Source organism: Paralichthys olivaceus, chromosome 3 (assembly GCF_024713975.1).
Source record: "Paralichthys olivaceus isolate ysfri-2021 chromosome 3, ASM2471397v2, whole genome shotgun sequence".
Taxonomy (NCBI): Eukaryota; Metazoa; Chordata; class Actinopteri; order Pleuronectiformes; family Paralichthyidae; genus Paralichthys; species Paralichthys olivaceus.
In genome coordinates this window covers 23,391,842-23,415,663 of record NC_091095.1, presented here as the reverse complement: position 1 = coordinate 23,415,663, position 23,822 = coordinate 23,391,842, and the positions used below count along the sequence as shown (strand labels likewise).

The window sequence follows — 23,822 nt, the reverse complement described above, 5'->3', positions numbered from 1 at the left end:
ATAAAATGAATTTAAATATAAAGGGCCCATTCTTACACACTGAACCTATAACAAACACAAACCAAACAGAAAACACATAAGTGCGATTACAAATTTGGTTTAAAACTGTGATAATAAAAATAATAAAATATATGCATAAACCAAAAGTCTAGTTAAAAGCCATTTTGCTAATTCATGAATGAGGACACTGACGCTTTTGTGTGACCCACAAAGGGAGGTTGTGGTTAAATATGTAAAAACACATTTTATTTAATCATCAGTATCTATGACATGAGCAGTGCATTCTGTAAATATTGAGGAAAACATATTTCAACTGTTGTCACTCTTTCTTCAACTGTATCCCTCCTTTAAGTGTTTCCTGTGTGATGATCGTGTGGAGGAGACGGTGAACCGGAAGTGCTTCTCTGCCGTGTCTGCCCTCGTCACTAATGCTGACATAGCTTTAGACTCAGGCTGGTGTGATGTGCTCACAGGCTCAGTTCTGAGAAGGAAACACGCTTTCTCTTCCCCCCCTCCACCTCTGCGCTCGGATCGGCAGCACCCCGTCGCCATGAGCACCATGTTTGCAGACACCATCCTGATCGTGTTCATCTCGGTGTGTACGGCGCTGTTAGCCGAAGGTGAGTGAGATCCTGCCGACAGGTGGACGAGCTGCTCAACGCGCCCGCCGCCGAGTCCCACGTCTGCTCCGTGCTTCGTTCGCTGGGCGAGAAAACACTGTCGGTGTTACGAAGATGGATCCATTATCTTTCATTTGGTTCCATTGTTGGACGGTAGTTGCTAAGCTAGCTAGCGAATTCAGCCAACCAAGCTAATGCTCAAGTCAAACGGAACAAGCAATTGAACTTCCGCTAAACCTTTCAGAATAATATTTTTGTAAGCGTGTTTGAATTCGTCCCCTCAGTCAATATCGTTGAAGGGAATATAAATAAAAAACAACATTAAACGTAATATGACTATGATAATGACCACGTCTACACCTATCTGTTTTATTCGAATTTCCAAAATAGGACTTGTTCCTTTTTTATTTATGTACATTTTAAATGAATACACCAAATAGCAAATACTTAAATGAAGGAAAACCCAAGACCACAATTTTCCTTTCATCTATCTATCTATCTATCTATTTATTGGAGTGTTTGTGTTGCATGTGGAGAGTTTGTTAATTCTATATAGTTATAAACATATCATATATATAACATATCTAGGGTGAATTTGAGTAATCTTGGACATTCTTTGCAATTTTGACTTCTACAACATCCGATATTTATTGTTTATGTTTTACACATCAGATCAACATATTATACTTTTCTGTAATCCTTAAGATGCTTTCTAACCACACCAGAACAAAGAATGGCGATTATCTGGGACACTTGCATTAGGTTTTGAATATAAATTGATTGATTTATATCTTAAATTATTTTAATTTCATTGTAATACTTATTCAGTTAATAAACTAATCCAACAAATGTAGTGACAGGAAAAAATAAATTCACAGTTGACAAATTTAAATCATTTCTCAGTGTGTTATCATCTGACCCTATGTCTAACCCTAGTGTCAGAGATCCATTAGGAGTTGCGTCATGTTAACTAACAGACCTCTTCTGATTCTTTCTGCAGGAATTACATGGGTTTTAGTTTATCGCACCGAAAAATACAAGAGGCTAAAGGCTGAAGTGGAAAAACAAAGCAAAAAACGTAAGTGACACATAATGAATGTGTGCATCATGCTATTGTAGCAGTAGTTCTGAGTGTTAATTGTTTTCTCTGTTACCTGTTTCATGTTAGTTGAGAAGAAAAAGGAAACCATCACAGAATCTGCAGGACGTCAACAGAAGAAGAAGATTGGTAAGAGCCCAGTGAAGACACTGTAACAATTTTTGTTTTTGAAGATGCAGATAAAGTGAAGATGTGTTCACTCTGACCTCTGCTTCTGAACAATTTACAGAAAGACAAGAAGAGAAACTGAAGAACAACAACAGAGACCTTTCCATGGTGAGTCAAATACACTGCTCAGAAATATTAAGGAAAATATTAAGTGTGTGTGTGTGTGTGTGTGTGTGTGTGTGTGTGTGTGTGTGTGTGTGTGTGTGTGTGTGTGTGTGTGTGGAAAGAAACTTTTAGAGACATCAAGACTAGAAGTGCTATATAAATACAGATCATTTATCTCCGTGTAATAGCCAATGGTACCCTGACCACTTCCTGGATTACAAAGCCATTGATACCATTGACTTGCCCCTGACGTTCCCCAGGCCTCAATCCAATTGAGCACCTATGGGATGTTATGTATCGGTGTATCCAACTTGAATAATTTGTTCATCAAGATCTGATGTGTGTCTGATGAAGTGTTTCCTTAATTGTTTTGGTATGTAAAGGTTAAACAATCTCTTCTCATTAATATTGCTTAATTTATATGTTAAATCATTGTTTGTTTATATGTAGGTACGCATGAAGTCCATGTTCGCCATTGGCTTCTGCTTTACAGCTTTGATGGGCATGTTCAACTCCATGTAAGTCCTACACACTTACATCAGGTCAATGTATTGTCATTGTAGAAGCGAAAAAAAGTGCATCTGTTTGGAAAATATGTGTGTGATTAATCCCACAGGGTACTGTTTGGTTCAGAGGGGATACATTTTGATGCAATGTTAAAAAAAACCTGCAACTATGCACACTGGCCTTCAAAGTGACACACCTTTTTTATCTTTGCCATGCATTAGCCTTGGTTTACTTCTGGTTAGCATCTGGATACAAAGTAAACCCCTTATAGTGATAAAGTTTGTCCGGGGCCAAGTTGATCACTATAACTGTTCATTACTTTAAACGTATTGCATAGCTTCTGTATGAAAGTCCCAGAGCTTGAGGGAAAGGTAAAGTTGGTTTTTAAGATAAGACGATATCACATTTCACACTGACTCCTCTACTCACTTTTACTCTCTCTCTCTCTCTCTCTCGCTTGTGTTGACGAGCAAACACACACATACACACTATAACTGACTCTCTAACCTGCTACAGTTTAAACAACATTTGTTTGAAATGGATCACCACATAATGATCGATACTAATCTTAAATCAGTAAAATTTTCTTCAAAGCTACTCATTCATTCATTCATCTTTCTCTCTCTGTCCCTGTAGACACACTCACACACACACAAACTAAATGCAGACATATTAGTTTGCATTTGACGAAATTAATTGATAAAATGTTTAATCTGAGCAAATATTATCTCCTTATTATTGACTGTCAACTTTTTTGTTTTTTGTTCAGCTTTGATGGAAGAGTAGTGGCCAAACTGCCATTCGTGCCACTGTCTTACATCCAGGGTCTGTCGCATCGTAACCTCCTGGGCGAGGATTTCACAGACTGCTCCTTTATCTTCCTCTACATCCTCTGCACCATGTCCATCAGACAGGTAACTTCTATGTTTTAACCACTTAAAGTGATAGTTCACCCAGAAATTTAAATTTGCTCATTATCTACTCACCACTATGCCAATGAAGGGATGGGTCCACAAAATACTTTTGGAGTTCCAGGGGTAAATAGCTTTGCTGCCTAATCCAATACAATTGAAGTAAATAGTGACCAGTTCAAACGTAAAAAAAAATAAAGGACGTAGCATTAACTATGTTAACTGTATGTCACTAGGCAGTTGTGTTTTTTTGTGTCTCATTAGTGTGGCTATAGATTATCAATAGAGCACTTATCTAAAAAAATATTCAGTACTTTGATATTGATTACCTCACTAATGACACACATACGACCCACATAGGAGTACAAATATCACTATCAATTCTGTCAAACTCAAGAGAGTGTTTTGCTATTAAATATAAGAATAATAAACCCCTTGTCTAAGCTTTGTTTTGAATCTGGTCACCTGCAGTGATTTTGATTTTCTGATTAACATTCATGTCACAAAAGTTTGGCTGGAAAACTCAGTACCTTTTCGTGTTGCTGTCTTTTACCCAGAACATTCAGAAGATGCTCGGCCTTGCGCCCTCTAGAGCTGCAACAAAACAGGCTGGTGGCTTCCTGGGACCTCCTCCTCAAGCAGCAAAGTTTTCTTAATCCTCAGACAGGTTCTGTGCTTCTCCAGCATTGCGACTGTGTGTCGTCACGGCTCCCTCATCTGAGCACATGCGGAGCTGCTCAGGCCGGATCAAACGTATTATCTGTTGCAGCTACTGTGATCACTGTCTTCTGTTTGAGTTTTCATTCATATTTTGTTTATTTAACTTGAAGATTGTCTTACCTAGAAATTAGAAAAATAAAAAGTTGTTCTTAATGACACTGATTAACAAATATCTATCTTGTATTTGGGACATGCCCATTATCATTTTTTGGGGCATTTTAATTATCAATTGGCATAGTGACACCTGATCCATTCAGTATTATTATATGAAATTGTTAATAAATTTTTATGATCAAACCTTTTGTTGTGCTTTTAATTTGTTTATACATTTCTATCTGAGATATTTATTTTTCATATGTAGATAGCTGAATTTCTGTGTTCTCTGAAATAATCAGTGTTAAGTAATTAGATAGATAGATAGAAAGATAGACATACTTTATTCATCTCCGAAGGGAAATGATTTTGTTCCAGCAGTACAGACATGTGCAATAAGTACAGACATAAAAAGAGCACATATGTAGGATATGGTGACTGAGTTGTTCAGATGGCTAAATGGAGGCAAAGTTAAAAACAGAGGAGACTAGTTGAATGTTTCAATAATCAAGAAGCATAAGAACATAAAACCATAAAACAGTGCAAGAGTAGATGTGGTAAAGCGATAAAGTGATAAAAACATTGCAGGTAGTAAGTGATACAGTGATGTGCAAAAGAGACTAGCTATTATATACAATCTACGAGAATAACATCTACTGATATTGAATACCAGTCATTATAAATAGCAGCGGAAAAATTACATTTACATTGCAGATGGGAATAGGAGACTTATGTAGTTAAGTTAAACCTTCAGTTGTTACAATAGCTACAAGGAGTTATTATAGAACCTGATGGCGGATGGCAGGAATGACTTCCTGAATCTGTCCTTGTGACAGCGGAGTTGTCTGAGTCTGTGTGAGAATGTGCTCCTCTGAGCCTGGAGGATTTGGTGGAGAGGGTGGTCGGGGTTATCCATGATGGATAGCAGTTTGTTCAGCATCCTCCTCTCCACCACTGTTTCCATGTTGTCCAGTTGTCAAGATAGAATAATTGCTATTGTCCCTATTAATGATTTAAGCCCATTTGTTGTGATCCAAATTGAGTTGTAGTGGGTCAAAGATCAAGAAGACATCCTCACTAAACTGTGTTTGCTAGTTCTTCCTATATAAGTCTTATTAATGCAAGATAATTGGGGCAAACATTTTTAAGGACTTTTTTAAAAACTTGCATATGAAGAACCTGTTATACATTTGGCCTGCCTGTTTCACCTCGCAATACTCTAGCCTACACTAAATAATACAATTCTTTATTTCTACTCTATAAGCCTTTCCCCAGTCCATTTTTTGACCTGTCATTGTCAGTGAGGCCACACCCACAGGACCAGAGCATTCTTTTTATTATTCAGACCCCTGTGCTCTTACGAATGTGTCAAGTCTAAATGTCTTGTAATTCTGTCATTTGAGGTTAAAGCAAAAGTAACTGAAACAACTCAGCCTTTTACTTTTAACAGTTTGTCCTATGTCCTATCTGTTTACATTGACGGGTGGGGGGGTTGACCTAAATTGGAGCCAGCCACCAGGGGGCGATCCAAATGTTTTTATCATGACTTTTGGGGAGGTGTGGTGCTGTCCGTCCTTATATCCAATCAAACCATGAAACCCAGAGTTCATCCAGTGCAGAGAGCAACTCAAGTACCTTTGTGCAGCCTCTCTAAAAATTTATATGAGGCAAAGACTGACGTGCCTACCCTAACACACTTGACTTGATGGGACATGTCCATAGGTCATGTCCCAAGTAAAGAAGTAATGTTCCACTGGACACCAAGAGGAGAGGAATCAACGAGTCACACAGCCCTGCTGCTTTCTTTTATTACATACATACTGTCAGTGTCCACGACACAAATAATACATGAGTTGGTCAAAACTTACATTATGAAAGAATCTATCGGCTGATTGTTGTTATCTGCTCATAGGTCAACATTTATTAAATTAAGATAAGATAAGACGGTCTTTCATCAGTCCCGGAATGGGGACATTGATAAAATCATGGTACGTATGTTTTGAGTGTGATCAGTAGTAGAAATGTAATGATCTCTGCTCGCTGACACTATGGTGGAGTCTCACCTCTGGGGCTCAACCTGACGCGACACTGATTTCACAGCGCACATGACTGTAAATGGCGGAAGGACAAGTAGTTCCTGTTAATTCGGTTAGAAGGGCATCGAACAGTGGAACAGCCGATGGTGAAATGACACGTTGACCTTCAATGACTCCGTTTAGAGCTCGATTTCCTGATGTGGTCATCGAGCCTGGAACGGGAAGAGGTCACAGTATCGATCCCCTCGGGCTGCGTATATAAAGCGCTGACTCCGCTCATTCCTCAGTCTGCGGCTCTGCACAGAGACAAGCGGTGAGTGAGACGGTCTCTGTGTCCCTCTGTCTGTCTATCGGTCTCTGTGTCCCTCTGTCTGTCTCTGTGTGTGTCTCTGTCTCGATTGGGTGTAACACGTCCAGCGGAGCATTTTCTCTGCTATTTAAAAAGCTTTACGTAATATCCGTGCAGCTGAACCCACATGTCCTCCTTATTATTCTGAAGAGTCCATTGCAGCGCCTGACCTCCAGTCTCCATTTGACTTCTGCAGGTCCTCTCCAGTCCAACATGTCCCAGTCAGTCCTCGACACGATGCCCGGAGCCTCGACGGGGACCGTGAGCGTTACAGACCACCTGAACTTCTGGGATGGGAAACGCGTGAAACCCAGGCAGGAGATCAACGCTGAGCCAGTGTTCGAACCTGCGACCGGTGAGAACAAGGCAGTAAAGCCTGGTTAACAGAGAACTAGTTAAAATGTTAAATGCGTGTGTGAAAGCGTGGATCCCAGTGCCGTGGTTTGCAGGATAGTGGCACGGCTGGTCTTTCGAGCCACCATGAGTTATGCTGTTATGTAATAGAGACTCTCCCCCTTTCCTCTGTGGTGGTGAGGCAGAATATCTTTGGTATTTTAAACTGAGGGACGATGATTGAAACCTGACAACTCTCCCGGTTGCATTTATTTAATTTATTTCATGAAAAATAACAATTATTCTTATTGCCAATATGCACAAAATGCAATTTGATTCATTGGGCATAACAAGGTGCAACATCTAATGCACTTAAACGCAAACTACCCAATAAAAACGTTTTAACAGGGGAAAAACCCTGAAAAAAACCCTCTCTACATTGTATTTTTATCAGAATCAGAATACCTTTATTGTCACACAAACGGGGAAATGTCTTTGTCACAGCAGCAACAGGACAGTAGAGGTTTTTAAAAACAATAACAGTAGTGAAAAATAAACAAGATAATTTAAAGGTAAGGAAAATAGAATAGAAAGAATATACTGCTATTTACATATGAACATATTCAGTGTGCAATGAATTTACAAAAAGACAGTGTGGCAGTGTATTTACTAGTGATAATAAATATGGGTATTTATAAAAAGTGTATGCAGATGTATGCTACTGGGAGCAGTGATTGTAAAGTCTGACAGCAGCAGGAAGGAAGGACCTTCGGTACCTCTCCTTCACACACTTGGGGTGTATCAGTCTGTTGCTGAAGGAGCTGCCCAGTGCTGTGAGAGTGACCTGTAGTGACCTGCATTATTTAGTTTAATGCATTGTTAATCAGTGTAAAAGTTCAGTAGTGTAGTCCAGTAATTCTGAATTTGCAGATTAACATGGTAAGAAGTGCAATAGATACGTATTAACAGAGCATGTTGAAAGTTTTTACAACACTGATGAGAAAAGACAGTGTCCAATATAAATGGTGAGGTGTATCTATTTAAGTATGTATACAAAATAAAATGTCTGACTGATATGAAGGGACTAGTAATGACAATTGTGATGATAGAGGAATTGCCAGTAATGGTGATAAATGTGAGTAGGCTTATTATATCTAAGCAGTTCAGTTGGAATCATAGTCCAGGATCAGCTGCTTCTAAAATAACAACAGCTCTTTAGGTCTCGGAGCCTGTCTGTGAGCTGTGTGTGTGTGGATGTGTTTCCTTCAGGCCGTGTCTTGTGTCAGATGGTGCCCTGCGGGGCTGAGGAGGTGGATGAGGCCATCAAGAGTGCGCACGCTGCCTATCTGAAGTGGAGCAAGATGGCAGGCATGGAGAGGGCACGGGTGATGCTTGAGGCCGCCCGTATTATCAGGGTGAGGCGGTTCAACAGCTTGTGTGGGGGTTGTAAAAGATTTTGGTGTTGTGCAACAGAGATTGGAGTTGACTGTTACAACTGTGCAACAAGACATCATTCATTAAACCCCTCCTCCCTTGCAGCTGCACTACATTTTTTGCACAAAGAGGAGTGTCTGATGATTTTCAACCTCCAATGACCATCATCATTACATAATTTTTAAGCTCTGCACATGTTCTTTTTTTTTTCACTCTTCTTGTGATCCAATGAAAACAGGAAAGAAGAGAGAAGATTGCAAAGCTGGAGGTGATCAACAATGGCAAGACCATCACTGAAGCACTGGTGGATATTGATATTGCCTGGCAGTGCATTGAATACTATGCTGGACTGGCTGGTACACTTGCAGGTGAGTACACGAAGACTCAATGCACTAGTGCTCCAAGATAATATCAAGATAATGATGGATTGTGTTCTTGTTCTCTGCAGGCCAGCATATCCAGCTTCCTGGGGGAGCCTTTGCTTACACCAGGAGGGAGCCCCTTGGCGTGTGCGTGGGAATCGGTGCGTGGAACTACCCCTTCCAGATCGCATCATGGAAGTCTGCTCCTGCTTTGGCATGTGGTGAGTTTGGAAGCATGTATATGTTATGAATCATGATTATCCAGTTTGAAACCATTATTTCTTCCTAATTATCCAGCAGTCACGCTTCTTGTGTACCTTAACCGTAATTACACTTGTCACCTGCATGGTTAAATTTGTTCTGTGTTGTCAGGTAACGCTATGGTATTCAAGCCCTCTCCAATGACTCCCGTGACGGCCGTCATTCTGGCTGAGATCTACAAAGAGGCAGGCGTACCTGATGGGCTTTTCTGTGTGGTGCAAGGCGGAGCTGAGACCGGCACCTTGCTGTGCCACCACCCGATGGTTGCCAAAGTCTCCTTCACTGGCAGTGTGCCAACAGGCAAAAAGGTACAAAAACATGTTACAGACACAAAATGTTGAAAGTACTTCTGAAGTGAACTGACTTTTAAACGACCCTTCTATTCAATGGACCACATTAGTGTGCTACAGTCTTTCCCATTAATTACATTTGACATTAAATACATCTGACATTAATAAGTCAGATCTCATAGTTTAGTCACACGAGAGCATATCTGTGTAGCTGTCACTCAGTCTTTTGTGCATTACAGTGACCTTCGTGCACATGAACCCCATTGTCACCAAGGATTTAATTAATTCTGTGGGTGTTAGTCGTGTTAATGTATCTAACCATTTCTTAAATTATTTTCATACTGCATTAACACAGGGTATTTTAGAAAAGTTAAATGTAGTCTTAGATTTTTGGTTTTACTGCCTACATTTTAGTATGTCATAACACAGAATATACTTTGTTCCTCAGGTCATGGAAATGTCTTCTAAGGGGGTGAAGCAGGTGACTCTGGAGCTTGGAGGGAAATCTCCACTCATTATTTTCAAAGACTGTGAGCTGGAGAATGCAGTGAAGGGAGCGCTCATGGCAAACTTCCTCACACAGGGACAGGTGAGGAGGAGATTGTCGGATCATCATGTATCCCCGTTTTGCATGATGTCAATCTCTACCCTTTGTGTCAGCCCTTAAAGCTTAAAATGTCTGTCCAATGAAAATACAGGTTTGCTGCAATGGAACCCGAGTGTATGTACAGAGAGAGATTATGACCAAGTTCTTGGAGGAAGTGGTGAAAAGGACCAAGGCCATCCGTCTGGGTGACCCTCTGCTGGATGAAACTCGTATGGGAGCCCTTATCAGCAAGCCGCAGCTGGAGAAAGTGCTGGGATTTGTTAGCGAGGCCAAGAAGCAGGTATGTTACTCATCTGCTGTGATAATGGCTCTGCTATCACTGATCCAGTGAAATTTGTTAACTCAAGAAACACCCACAAACTGTCTATACAGCGTGCAGGTGTTTCTTTTTTTAGGGTTGGGCCGATGATGTCTGACAGCTGTCACAATGCTGAACCAACAGGCTCCACCTACACAGCTGTCACAGACAATATTCAGGTGTGCATAAGGTTTTTGATGAGTTCATCCACAAACTTGTCTGTTCTTCCAGGGCGCCACAGTTCTTTGTGGAGGAGAACCTTTTGTCCCCAGTGACCCCAAACTAAAAGGAGGCTACTTCATGTCACCCTGTGTTCTTGGTAAGTCTTCTTTGGTATTCTCTTTCGTTCTTTATATTTTCCTGCAGCACTACTCTGATCACTTATTTTCATTTGCACACTTTGTGACCCAGTATGAGCCCCACATAACATCCAGGACTGTCTCTCTCCTGCACAGATAACTGCAGAGATGATATGACCTGTGTGAAGGAGGAGATTTTTGGGCCCGTCATGTCGGTCTTGCCTTTCGACACAGAGGAAGAAGTACTCAGGCGAGCCAACAACACCACCTTCGGATTGGCCTCTGGAGTCTTCACCAGGTCAGTTGAGGAAAAGAAGAGCATTTGAATTTAGGATCACTCAGCAGTTTATCACAACCTCTGTTTACACAGTGCTAACGGTTCGCCCTCATAGATAATGAGGCCACTGCATTCCGCTGGTTGCATGCCAGGGCTTTCCATGGTGTGGAAAGTTCCAGGAAGAGTTAGTTATGTACAGTCTCTGTAATTAGGGAGTGGATCAAGTTTTTATTCTGCCTGATCAGGGTACATATACAGAGTATTAACTCTTTTTATGCCTCCACTCTGGTGACTGCCTTGACAGGAGTCCTTCAAAGTCTTGACTATATATATTTCATCTGGACATACACAGATAAAAACTGCAACTTTGCACAGACATACAGTACAAACAGTAATGCTGGGCTGGAAATGAATCTAAACCACCTAATACAAAACACTGAAGGTTTCAAGTAGAATATATTGTATACATTAAATCTAAATATCTTACCACAGTAAAGTCAGTCAGGTAACTCAACAAAAGTTACATATTTCTTATACAGCGTTTTTGGAAACCGAGATTTCAAATCAATTAGTTTAAGTCCCTGGAGACACACCCTGCAGGCTACACAAATAACGGTCATCATGCGACACTGGAATGTCAGACAGGTGGGAGCCAGAAGGCACCAACACCAGACACAAAGGATCTGTAGATCATAATGAATACATACAGTAAAATAAGAATCAATGTCTCAAACAACTTTAACTTCTATAATGCAGTTGTTCTATTTTGTATTTAAAATGTGTCCTCCGCTCGCAGGGATATCTCTCGAGCCCATCGTGTAGCTGCGAACCTGGAGGCAGGAACCTGTTTTATCAACAACTACAACATCAGCCCTGTGGAAGTGCCATTTGGTGGATACAAGATGTCAGGTGGGCTGCTGTCAGGTTAAAATAGTCAGAATAAAATGGTCTTTGCACCTGCAAGAAAAATGCATTCATAGTATTAAATATTCTTGCATTGTGAGACCCAGATTATCTTCACTGAATGAATGTCTGGTGATTCAGTCTCTCATGATCTGTTCTGTGCTTCACCAGGCTTTGGCAGAGAGAATGGCCAGGTGACGATCGAGTACTACTCCCAGCTGAAGACCGTGGTGGTGGAAATGGGTGACGTCGAGAGCCTCTTTTAAACTTTCCTCGCTGATTTGTAGCTGCTTTGCTGGAACTGGGACTAACACTCCTCACTTCTCCCTTAAGTCATGTACTAGGCACCAGAAATGTACACTTCTTTTTTGAGGCATGTTACTATGAAACAAACATCTACTTCTTCCCTGTTCACGGTCAGCTCTCAACTTTTACCCAACAACTAACACTGATTTAGTTTTGACCAAATAAACTGAGACAATATTGAATTAATGCACTATTTTAAAATGACATACTGGTGTGTATGTGGAAGAAGAACCAAGAGCCTTAATGAGAAACTGATTAGCATTAGCATCTAATCAGCATTAGAAGAAAATAACTGCCAATCACAGCAGGTGTCAGATTTTCTACTGTTTGCTAAACTGCAACACTTTGACAGCTTTTGTATCAAAATAAAATCTTTTGGGTAAAAAGTTTCTGAGTTTGTCTGTTGCTTCTCATATGTTATTCCCACTTCAAACAAACAATTTATACTCAGGATGTATGATACTGATCTATTTATACATGATATTGCAAAAAATCTCCATGTTCAGTTGTACTTGTACATGTGTGGTGTGTCTGCTACCTCGTTCTGCTCTTTTGTGAACTTCACTGTTAAAATATTACTATTAGAAATGTATTGTAAAAACAATTGCAGTATTTAATTGTTGGAAAATAACCTATGATCATATGCTGAGACAAAGAAGACAAATTGATTTTCAAAATCAATTTTATTCTAAACATTTATATTTATTTGCAAAATTCTCAATTGAACCCTGCTAGTTTGGCAGCACCTGGAGTAAACCCACGTTGGCACCTGGAGAACAGGTAAGCTCCACTCTGACATGTTGTGAGGTCACAGTGTTGAAACTCTGTGTGACCCACATAAGGTGACAAAACTCACCTAGATTTGAGACAGTCACTTAGGACAAGGACAAAGTCCCCAAACCCTCGATTTAAATATATTAGCTATGAAACACTGGTATATGAGTAGTATTTACCAACAACTTAGTATATTTATGCTACATATATTAGTAACATGTATTGAATAGAGTATTTCCATTCAATGCTAGTTGATAAACATTGTACTTTCTATGTAAATATGAGTTTTGATAAAATGTATTTATTCAAATGGGATAAACCCCTTGATTTGCACCAACTCTTTTTGGATGGTGTCCGACAAGTTTAACATTGCAACAATGTGAATTTAACATCCCATTATTACAATGAGAGCTTTTTGGCTTGTGATCTGTGGCAATAAATCTGTGTCTATCATGTAGTATATGAAGTAGTATGTATTCTATACAGGCCTAGTCCCTGCTTTGTAAATGTCACTGGATTGAAAAGACTCAGAGCGTGCTTTTATTTTGAATAGTGAACCGGAAGTGTTGTCCATAGATGTTGGATCTTTCCATGGTCAGCCTGTATTTCAGCCATGCAGGTAATGATTTCTCCTCAGTACTTTGTAAATACTTTGTAAATGACAGCGTGTTGTCTTAGTTAAAGGTATAATCTGGTGTATTCCCCGGTGTTTGTGTGCAGAGCCTGTGGTTTACTCATGAAAATAAACAAAGCTAGCAGCAGCTAGCTCGCTAAATCAGGTAGCGTGCGTTAGCATGTAGCTAAAGGTTTGAATAACTGAAGCCAACGTTACTAGTTAAACCAGAGTTTGAGTAGATGACTCGCAGAGTTTAGTAACTTCTTGTGTGAAACAGTGAGATGAAGCTTCACCGAAGAGTCCATGTGTTGATGCTTCATGTAAACAGATCATCAGCTGACCACAATGTAAAGTGACAAATGTCTGCATATTACATCATTATTCTCAGTATAAGGGAATATATACATATACATATATATATATAACTATATTTTAAAATGCTGTTGAGGCAATCAGCATTCTCTGTTATATATTCGTCTGTGATATACGCAGTCAGTGTGCATTGTAAGGAAAGAACATGTACATTTGACAAAAACTAATTCATATTTATGGAGAATAAACAACTTCCCTGCTGCCTTTAACGACTAAGAAGATTTTAGTTCTTTGAAGCGATCTCTTTCAAACCCACTGCAACTTGTCACAATCAGAGGCAGCTCCATTTGCCAAGTATTTGTACTCCGTTTTAGCATTGCTGTCAGTGTACCTACATAGTAAACATACATCAAAAATTAAGTAAAGAATAAGGCAAAACCAACAACAAATAGCTAATATATCCAAAAAATGATGGATGAAAGCTGTCGATAAATGTTTATCTGTCCTTACAATTTTTTCAATGGGTCCAGTTATTCAGAGAAATAAGATTAAAGTTTTGGCAAACTGCAGAAGTCTATGAAAAAACATCATTTGTCTTGGAGGTTCATTATACACATTGCTCCATAATAGGATCTGGTTATCTGATCTGGTGCGCAGTGTATATTTGTTGTATTTGTTTCTGAGACTGAGCTTTTTTTGTGTGTGTGTGTGTTTTTTTTCCCTCCACAGCAAAGAGAAGAGAAACAGCTGGAAGCGTCGGTGGAGTCTCTAATTTCTCGGGTGGCTCACGTCAAAAACGCTCTTCACAGTTTCATTTACAAGTTGGAAAATGAATATGAGAGGTTAACATGGTAAGTAATGCATTTTACTGCAGGACAGTAGATTTCTGTTTGGGTTTTAAGTGGAAATGTTCATGTGTGAGGAAGTGTTGGGGCCTTGGACATTTACAGTTTATTGCGAAGAAGGTTCGGTTTTTGTCTCTTTGTTTTGTTTTTTGTAAATTAGCAGGATTGTGTAAAAATTTCTCAATCGATATCCAGGACATTTTGTGAAGGGGTGGAGCATGACTAAGACTTCTAACATGTCCGTGCTCTGATCACTATGTCAAAAACACATAATTCATTTTCTATGGAGCAGCTTTGAGATAAGATTTTCTCTCTTGTTATATTCACATATCAAGGCAATCGCCTATTTATCTCTATTTTCTTCTGTAAATATGTTAGTCTTTGCATTACTTGGTCACTGGATGTCAGTCATAATATATCATTAAATTAGGCAAGTTTCCCTTTTAAGATGTTTTTTGTGGATTGTTTTTTCTTCTGTCAGATGCCGTGATGTGTATTTTGTGTCTTTCAGGCCTTCTGTGTTGGACAACTTTGCTCTGCTCTCTGGTCAACTGAACACCATCAACAAACTGCTCAAGAATGAGAAGACGCCGTCCTTTCGCAACCAGGTTATAATTCCTCTGCTGCTGTCTCCGGACAGAGATGAAGATTTAGCAGTGCGTATTTTCACAGGTGAAAGCCAGCAATGTGTCTGCTTGAGGCATGTCCATTTATCACTGCTGCCTGTTCTCCATCAGAAACTGACAGAGCAGCGTGTCCCGGTGTTCAGCCATGAGATCGTACCAGACTACCTGCGGACAAAACCTGATCCGGAGGTGGAGGAGCAGGAGAAACAGCTGAGTACAGAGGCAGCACGCATCGGCCCCGAGGTGGCACAGGTCAGTTAGTTACACTGCTATGATATACACTGAGCTGTTTGATTCTGTCTTAGTCATATACAAAATATTAGGTTGTGTAACTTTTACTGCCTTATGAGTATTTTGCATTTTTAACACAACACCCTGCCATATTTTTCACAACAGAAACAAATCCAGGCGCTGAACAAGCTGTGTTCCAATCTGCTAGAGAAGCTGAACAATCCACGCGATGACAGAGATTCAGAAAGTGCATGTAGGTCACTGTTTTTGGTTCCTTTGTTTAATTTTTTTCTCTAATTTGTAGATTTTCATGATATATTCTTTGTTTTTTTTCAGCATTGAGACAAAACAAACCATCTTTCAACCCAGCTGATACTAACGCACTGGTTGGAGCAGTCGCATTTGGAAAGGGACTTTCTAAATGCAGGCCTCCTGGTCCAGTTGCCCCTGGACATCCTGGACAAGGGCCTATGATGAGTGGGGGCCCGACCTTACAGCAGGTCACCATTGGTGGAGGTCAGCAAGCAGCTATGGGGGGACCTGGGGCTCAGCAGCAGCAAGGACAGCCAGGTAGGAGACCTGGAGAGCTGGGTTTGTATTTCTATTTCTACTTCTTTGTCTTTGAGTGTTATTTTTGCATGTACGCACACACTGTAGCAGCTGAAGCAAAGGAGGAAAACAGTCACTGTAGTATTGAGAAAAATGGCAAAGTGTGTGGAAGGACAAGGACACATAGGATGAAGGCAACACAATCAAGAGTCTCAATTGCCTTGTTCAGACCTGGTATTAAGATCTGATCACTTGTGGTCAGTGCTAATTTCCTCTGTTCCCACCCGGTAATAAAATGCCTCCTGAATGTGTCTCCACTGACCACTTGTGCTTGGATCTCAATTTTGTGGTTACTATGACCAAAATAGGTTTTTAGCCATTGTGAGTAGATGTGTCAGTTGTCCATGTGTTTGTCTGTGTAGGTGAGTGAGTGAGTGTGAGAGAGAAGAAGAGATCATTATGTGGTGGTCAGTGTAGATACTGTGGCCTCAAACACGTCAACGTATGGACCCTGAGAAGCGTAAAAATTCATTCACTGTGAAACTGTAGGACATCAGCTTAGTAGGCGGTCCATTTTATTTTTGTTTACACAAAAAGAATGAAGCAAGGTGTGTTAAAGCAGGTCTGTACATATCTATTTAAAGAAATGGATTTGTTCACAGCTTGTAGGCGAGGAGTGTGCTTCAATCTTGGTTACAGAGTTTAATCAATAATTGGAGAGCCATTATTTTAATTTGATAAAAAAAAATTAATGAATTTTAGTAGTTGCACTAGAGTTACTAATGGCTACTATTATCAGCCAGAGAAGCTGAATAAATTCATTCCAGATAATCAAGACACAATTACAGAACCTTACTGGTATTTAATTCTTGTACACTGGGATGTGACATCCAGCTCCTGCTAACAAGTGTAGGTGTGAGGATACAGTGACCATATTTGCACTAATGGTTGTAGTTTGAGATGTAATGTATATCTATTATATTGAACAAAATGATTATGAAGTAATTTAATACCATATCACATACACAGGATCATTTAAAAAACAATTGTCAGCTAAGTCAAAGCTGGATTGACTAGTTGAACAGATATCAGAATAAATGTTTATGTGACTTCCTGTATGGGGCTGAGGATGCTGCTGCAAATATTCTGACCTCAGTGTCTTGACCCTGGATGTTTTTATCTCTCCACTTTAAGACAAGGCAGAACTGTATCTCGGACGAGTCTCGTGTTGCAGGGGAACTATTCACAAATTTTCCTTCACAGCATATAAGAAACTTGTTTGGAAATTGTGGAATTGTTCATTCCTGAGTGGATATGTAACTGAACTGATTTGCATAGTGTATAGCTTTCATTATATATGGTTATGATAACACCACCTTGAATTTTTATTTACATTTCACTCACTTACTCTTCTGTGAGCTTTTTGCTGCTAATACAGAATTGGTAATGTTCAATTTGATTGTTTTAACCTGAGCTGTTTTGGGCCACAGTAACTATTTATTTATGATCTTCTTCCTGTTTTTCATTCTCAGGTAAAATGCCGAGCAGTATCAAGACAAACATCAAATCTGCGTCTGGTTCAATGCACCCTTACAACCGATGAGCTCCCTCTTCCTCAGTCCTACCACCTGTATTTGTTAGATTCCAAACCTTTATACAACAACAGATATATTTACAAGTACATGATGTCACCTTTGGATGCCGTGTTAGCACACGAAGCTGTGAGTCTGTAAAGCTGTTTTCTGTGACGTACAGGTTGATCCGACAAACATCTCAAACAACGTTTTGCTATTTGTGATTGATTTATATCTACCAGAATATTTTTTACTGAACTATAGTGTTGGAGCCACTAGATGGCAGTATGTCATCATTCACTGGATCACAGCCGCTTGAATTTGTGACTTCACTCTAAACACTTTTTCAATAAAGGACGTGTTAAAAAGACTGGTTGTGAAAGAATGGTTTTGTTTGCATTTAAATAACATACAAAGTATGAATACAATTAAGATTATGCTATTTTCTAGGGATGATTTTTTTCCTTTTAAAATCCTAAACAAGTAAAGGGTGTTCTAGTTGCACCAGTTATCTTCTAACAATAATTATGTTGTTAACACAACGTCTGTGATGTCTAAACAGTGTCTGTGTTGTGATTGAACATCAGTAGTGTTTTACATCACGTTACCCATCAAATGACCATCCCAGCGTTTCAGACATGCACCATGATCTGATGTCTGTCCACCATTTCTGCCAGTTTCCTCTCCTCCTGCTTCTCTTTGCCCATTTTGCTGCAGCACCAAAGGTGAGAATAATGAGGGTGGACGTTGCTCCGTGTGGCCTGATAATGTCAAAGTGTTTAAGGGGGGAAATGAGGAAGTATCGGTGCTGACGTGTGAGAGGGGCCTCTCACCACGCCGGCTCCCTCTGTCCACTCCAATCCCTGTCCTGCTGCACAGCACAGTGACCGTGCTGCTGTCACAGCGTGCAGGCCCATGGCTGACCTACATACACCCTCTGTCCCCAAACAGGCGGACGTCTCGCTGTGTCAGCCGCCGTGGTCAGGCGCTCTGCTGAGACAGCTCAAAGCTGCACAAGGTCACACTTACGTTCACAGATGAGGTCTAAATTATAAACAAAGAGCTCATGGGCAACAACCTGCAGACAGAGAGTGCACATAGGTTTTCACCCAAAGTTCAGGGATTGTGCAGTTTTTATACTTCACAAATAATACTGCATTTACAATCAGTCACTGGTTGGTTCTGTTAAATAATCAGTGGCCGTGTCTTTGTTTTGTTATGCTACCTTTTTTTGGTGTGTGAATGAATTTCAAAAACCTGAACACACCAGAACAATTATGTCAACACGACGAAAGTTAAAGCTGTCGCTAGTTTTTGTTTGATTCAGTCTCTGGAAGTAAATTTTAACAGTATATTTACAGGAAAGGGAAGTAAATAGCGAGAGGTGAACATAGATATGTATTTGTTTTATCCTTTGGAGAATGGCAGAACAGCAGAATTGTGTAACACATGTGATCTGCAGTTCACAGCCTGAAATGTGCAGAGGAAGAAACATTTTATTCAATAATTTTACCCCCACATGACGCTCTGAGGATTTGATTGTACTTTATTAGTTTGACTGGAAGTTAGTTCATGTGTTGTAAATGACAACACAATATCAGAGTCAAGTCAAACGCAGTGTTATATACCGTTAATATAAATGAAGAGTTAATGTGGTTTTTTTTACCATAACCATCACCGCTAATGTATTTAAATGAGTTTCAATGATCATTTTGATTTATCGTTTTTATTTTTGGAGTTATATTTACAGTTGTCAAAGCTGAAGGCACTTCAGTGTATTCTCTACAGAAAAGGTCAAAAGTGTGAGTTTGAATCCTTAACTATTGTGAATTGTAAACGATGCACTTGTATTCTTTTAATGTCTCAAAAATCAAGTGCAGATCATTTTAGTATTCAAGTGCCACTATTATTTCTGTAGTCACATCTGTTTCTGTAGTTATGTTTCTGTAATTACTCCTGTTTCTAGTTACTCCTGCTTCTGTATTGCTCTTGTTTTTAGTTATTCCAGTTTTGACAGTTGCTCCTGTTTCTAGTTACTTCTGTTTACATAGTTACTCCTGTTTCTATAGTTACTGTTGTTACTGTAGTTACTTCTGTTTACATAGTTACTCCTGTTTCTATAGTAACTCCTGTTTCTATAGTTACTGTTGTTACTGTAGTTACTTCTGTTTACATAGTTACTCCTGTTTCTATAGTAACTCCTGTTTCTGTAGTTACCGTTTTTGCTGTGGTTACTTCTGTTTCTGCATTTACTCCTCTTTCTGGTTATTCCAGTTCCTTTAGTCACTTCAGTTCCTGTAGTTACTCTTGTTTCTGTAGTGACCCCTGGTCCCGTAGTTGCTCCTCTTTTTACAGTTACTCCTGTTTCTATAGTTCCTTACTCCTGTACATAGTTCCCCCTGTATGTAGTTCCTAGTTCCTCCTGTTGGTGTGTGTGTGAGACACCTGCAGTCCCACTGACCATGAGGGGTCAGCAGCGTTTCACTGAGTGTCACAGGAGCTGCCTCAGGTCCATTGTTAAGAATAAGAGCTCAAGGTAAAGATCAAGGTTGTGTGTGAGATATAGAGGGCGCTATAGTCACATACGGCATATTCAGCCAGACTCACTACACAGTGGATAATGGGGCAACTCAATATGACAGCTGCCTCCTAAATTACAATATACAGTACATAGCAGGGTGCAGGGAGCAGGGGCAACTGGGCAGTTCTTATCAGACATAAATCCAGCCTGACAACATAATCAGCATTGGTGTCTTTTGAAAAGACAGAATCTCCCTCTCAAGTGACACCACAGTGACCAAATATGTCTGATGACTTCATGTCCAGAAATGCAGCGAAAAACATTTAGAAAGATGAAAACACAGACGCATACCCCAAAACAAATTAGCTCACAGCGGCATGAGTGAATGAATGATGCCACTGTTGTTGTTGGATGGGAGCGCCATAATTATTGCAACAGCACTGTATCCAAATGTCCTGGATCATCAGCACAAAATATTTTTTTTGTTTTATTTTCGATTCATGTTTTGCAGAGATAACTTTCTCATTTTTTAATAAGAGCATCTCCTGGCACGGTTTTAAAGGCTTTTTTGCTCATAATTGAGGAACATGATAAGGTCCATATCTTGCTCATTATGGAAGCTTTAGGCAAATAAAGAGAAACACTTTATAGCCTTAAACTCCCACACCCCACATGCTCAAATATACTGCAGCCTCTAATTCAAATGTTCCACGGTTGAAATAACTTGAAAGGCTCAGATGACGCACACCGATCTGTGAAATCTTCTCCAAATGTCTTCTTTATGAAAGTTGGGATCAGAGGAATTCATTAAAGATCTGTGGGTGGCATAGGCAATATACGAAACTGACGCTTTCCAGCGGCAAGACTCTGCCAAACTGAACACTTTCCAAATTCCCAAAACTGCAACACTGACTGGAACACACCCACAGTCACTAATTACTTGACCCTATTCCCGCAGAACCTTTTTGTCTCTGGAGTTGGGCGGATTTATTTCATGAACATGATTAATGGACAAATCTCTAAGTGGAGAGGAAGACTTGTTTCATTACATTAATGCAGAGGACTTCCTTGAGACAAAGCCTCTCCATTATGTCGTGCCCTCAGACCTCAGACCTTGCATCATCTGCTTCAGTAGCCCTCCCCTCAAGGCAAGTGTGTTGTGTGTGTGTGTGTGTGTGTGTGCATGCACGTGTGTGTGTGTGTCTGTATATCATACTGGCAGCCGTTGATGTAACTGATGCATATTATGCGTTGTGAATAAGGCCAGTCTTTTTATGAGTCTTGTTATTGTCATTGATATAATGTGAGCCCTGAGCCCTACTGTAGGTGCCACATGCATTGTCCACTGGTTGAGGATGATTGATATGAAAGAACAGTGATGAGTGATGAGGCTCAGATGTTCTTAACCAATGAGCATCAGGTCAGGAAGATGCACTGTCTGTGCTTTTGTCTTTTCCAAATATAACTAACCTGTGCTTTCATCAGCACAATGACACGCCTGACTTTTCTTTTTGTTGTTGTTGCCAGAACTGAAATTTTACAGAACAGCAGAATGGTAAACAAAATTAGGTAGGTAAAATTAGGTAACAATTAGTTGAATAAAATACTGTGTGACTGTTATCTAAATCACATGGGTAAACTATGACTCTCCTTTAAGATTCTCCTGAGATTGAATTACAATGAGGTAACTCTGTGGAATAGCATTTATAACGTCAATTTCAACATCGACACAAAAATATACACTCAATCCAGGAGATTTATTCTCAGTTCTTAATAATCTGTTCCATAACAAGCCCACTCATACGTGGAAGGTCAGTGTCTTTATCCTACCAAAAAATGATTAGACCTAGAACTCCCTTAAAAAAAAAAAACGATGGAGTTATTAATCCAACAAGCTCTCTCATGATATAACAAGTCAGAAAGTGTTTTTGTTTGTAGGTTGTTGCAGATTTTAAAACAGTCCATTTTAACGTGTGTGCTTAATATGTTCGATGGTGTAGGGTTTTTTTTGGAGTTGTTTTTGAGCAGCACAGTATATGTAAAAAAAAAAGAAAGAGCAGAATAGCAACAGTTTTTACCATAATCAGAGGGTTCATCCTCTGGAGACATTAGCATAGCTAAAAGTGCTGAAGGCCCCTTGCCATTTTCGTCAATGTACTTTTGTGGTGAACATCACAATCAAATGTGCAATTAGTTTAATCACAGCAAGTAGTTGTCACATAATTATTCTTGGAGGTGTTGAAAACAAAGAACATAATATTCAGACCTGGTACGTTGAGTCGTAAAAGGGACACTGGCTGATTTTGAAATAACTTATTCGTATTTAATACACTGTTGACAAGATCAGACACACTGAGGTCAGGAGGGCCAGAGTCCCACAGCAGAACCTCTCCCACCTAAGATAACGTCATGTCTGCTAGTTTCTTACACCAAACCTTTTAAAATGTCAGAAAAATTTACACTTAATTAATTGATTTAAACGTTCCACTGTGTTTATTGTAAAACATATCTCTCTGCAGCTTGGTCCAAAGCTTTCTAAATGCAGTTATGTAGTTTGGATGGAGATCAGGCTGCTGTATTTATTTTAACCTATTTTATTGAATCTATCAGAATCAGTGTTAAAAGCCCCAACATGTGAACAAGTTGAATTTAAAGGGCTGGTTCACCGAAAAATGCAAATTCACTCATTATCTACTCTCCACTTAACCGATGGAGGGGTGGGTGAAGTGTTTGAGTCCACAAAACATTTTTTGAGTCTCAGGGGTAAACAGCCGAATCGAATACAATTGAAGTAATTGTTCGATTCTTTAAACAGAAAAAAAACAGAAAATGCGTCCATACTGCTCCTGCAGTTGTCATCAAAGTGTCCGTGAGCCCCAATAATTCATATTTGACTTGAAACGGTATCGTTTACATCATGATTTTAGTCTTAATGTCTGCTGACATCCTCCCCCTAGTTACTGCAGCAGTAACTCCTATTGGATGACACCACAGGAGCAGTATGGAGGTATTTCACAATTTTTTCCTGTTTATTTAGGTTTGACATAGTGGTGAGTAGATAATGAGTGAACTTTCATTTTTGGGTGAACTACCCCTTTAAACCTCTCACGTCATAAATATCATGTAATAAATCTATAAATAAATATTACGTAGGACATGACCTCAGTTGTAGCTGTGGCCCCGGTCTGTAAAAGCAGGTGTTACTAACAACATTAACCATGGCTCCGTTCTATTTAACTGTCCCAGTAACTCATGACAGTCTGAGCATGAACGTTACCTGGAGCCTGACGCTGAAGCAGCGAAATGGAATTCAGCCATTTGTTATTACCACCTGGGCTTTTCTTACTGTGACTTGTCAAACTGTCGGCTGTGAAAGAGGCCTGTGACCAATGAATCAGTGGGGCAACATGTGCAGGCAGAAATATTTGATTAGAGATGTTAAATTTGAAGACACTGATGTCTCAAACATATTCTTGAAGATCAGTCTAACTTTTAATTGAATCCAGTCGGCATTGATCTGGGTGAAAAGTTTAAAGATTTTTTTCACAGCGAGATATAAATGATAATATATCCTATATAAATATATCTAAATTATCAGCAGCATTGAATGATATCTCCTCATGAAACAGGTGCTAACTACATGCTGAGATTATCTAGCACACGTGACGTCTAAAATCCATCTCTATCCAACTAAAGGCCTCTTTTGACCTACAAATGGTCAAATAGATACTTGTACTTTTTCCAGTTGATCAAAGTATAAACATCTGACTCACACTCACATATATGCGGTTAAATT

General features: G+C 39.7%; 3 protein-coding genes across 4 annotated transcripts; all 3 read left to right on the top strand.

Annotated features, from left to right (window-relative positions):
• Positions 1-180: 180 nt before the first annotated feature.
• tmco1 (transmembrane and coiled-coil domains 1) lies at positions 181-4,427 on the top strand. The gene is made up of 7 exons (XM_069522546.1): positions 181-620; positions 1,621-1,698; positions 1,789-1,848; positions 1,949-1,995; positions 2,443-2,510; positions 3,269-3,413; positions 3,968-4,427. Exons 1-7 carry the CDS (start codon positions 551-553, stop codon positions 4,064-4,066), a joined length of 567 nt encoding a protein of 188 aa, XP_069378647.1. The 5' UTR covers positions 181-550; the 3' UTR covers positions 4,067-4,427.
• A 1,587-nt stretch (positions 4,428-6,014) lies between these two features.
• On the top strand, positions 6,015-12,364 carry aldh9a1a.1 (aldehyde dehydrogenase 9 family, member A1a, tandem duplicate 1). The gene is made up of 12 exons (XM_020081127.2): positions 6,015-6,572; positions 6,805-6,963; positions 8,211-8,356; positions 8,614-8,743; positions 8,824-8,958; positions 9,110-9,306; positions 9,737-9,877; positions 9,987-10,175; positions 10,425-10,512; positions 10,649-10,790; positions 11,566-11,678; positions 11,844-12,364. The coding sequence occupies exons 2-12, from the start codon at positions 6,822-6,824 to the stop codon at positions 11,936-11,938; spliced, it is 1,518 nt and encodes a 505-aa protein (XP_019936686.1). The 5' UTR covers positions 6,015-6,572; positions 6,805-6,821; the 3' UTR covers positions 11,939-12,364.
• An 899-nt stretch (positions 12,365-13,263) lies between these two features.
• On the top strand, positions 13,264-17,875 carry med8 (mediator complex subunit 8). Of its 2 annotated transcripts, none has more exons than XM_020081130.2 (7): positions 13,264-13,371; positions 14,410-14,531; positions 15,037-15,181; positions 15,263-15,403; positions 15,548-15,635; positions 15,719-15,952; positions 17,464-17,875. In XM_020081130.2, the coding sequence occupies exons 1-7, from the start codon at positions 13,366-13,368 to the stop codon at positions 17,532-17,534; spliced, it is 807 nt and encodes a 268-aa protein (XP_019936689.2). In that variant the 5' UTR covers positions 13,264-13,365; the 3' UTR covers positions 17,535-17,875. The 2 variants fall into 2 exon arrangements, with proteins under 2 accessions (XP_019936689.2, XP_019936687.2); XM_020081128.2 differs by having other exon boundaries at positions 15,719-15,973.
• The last annotated feature ends 5,947 nt before the right edge of the window (positions 17,876-23,822 follow it).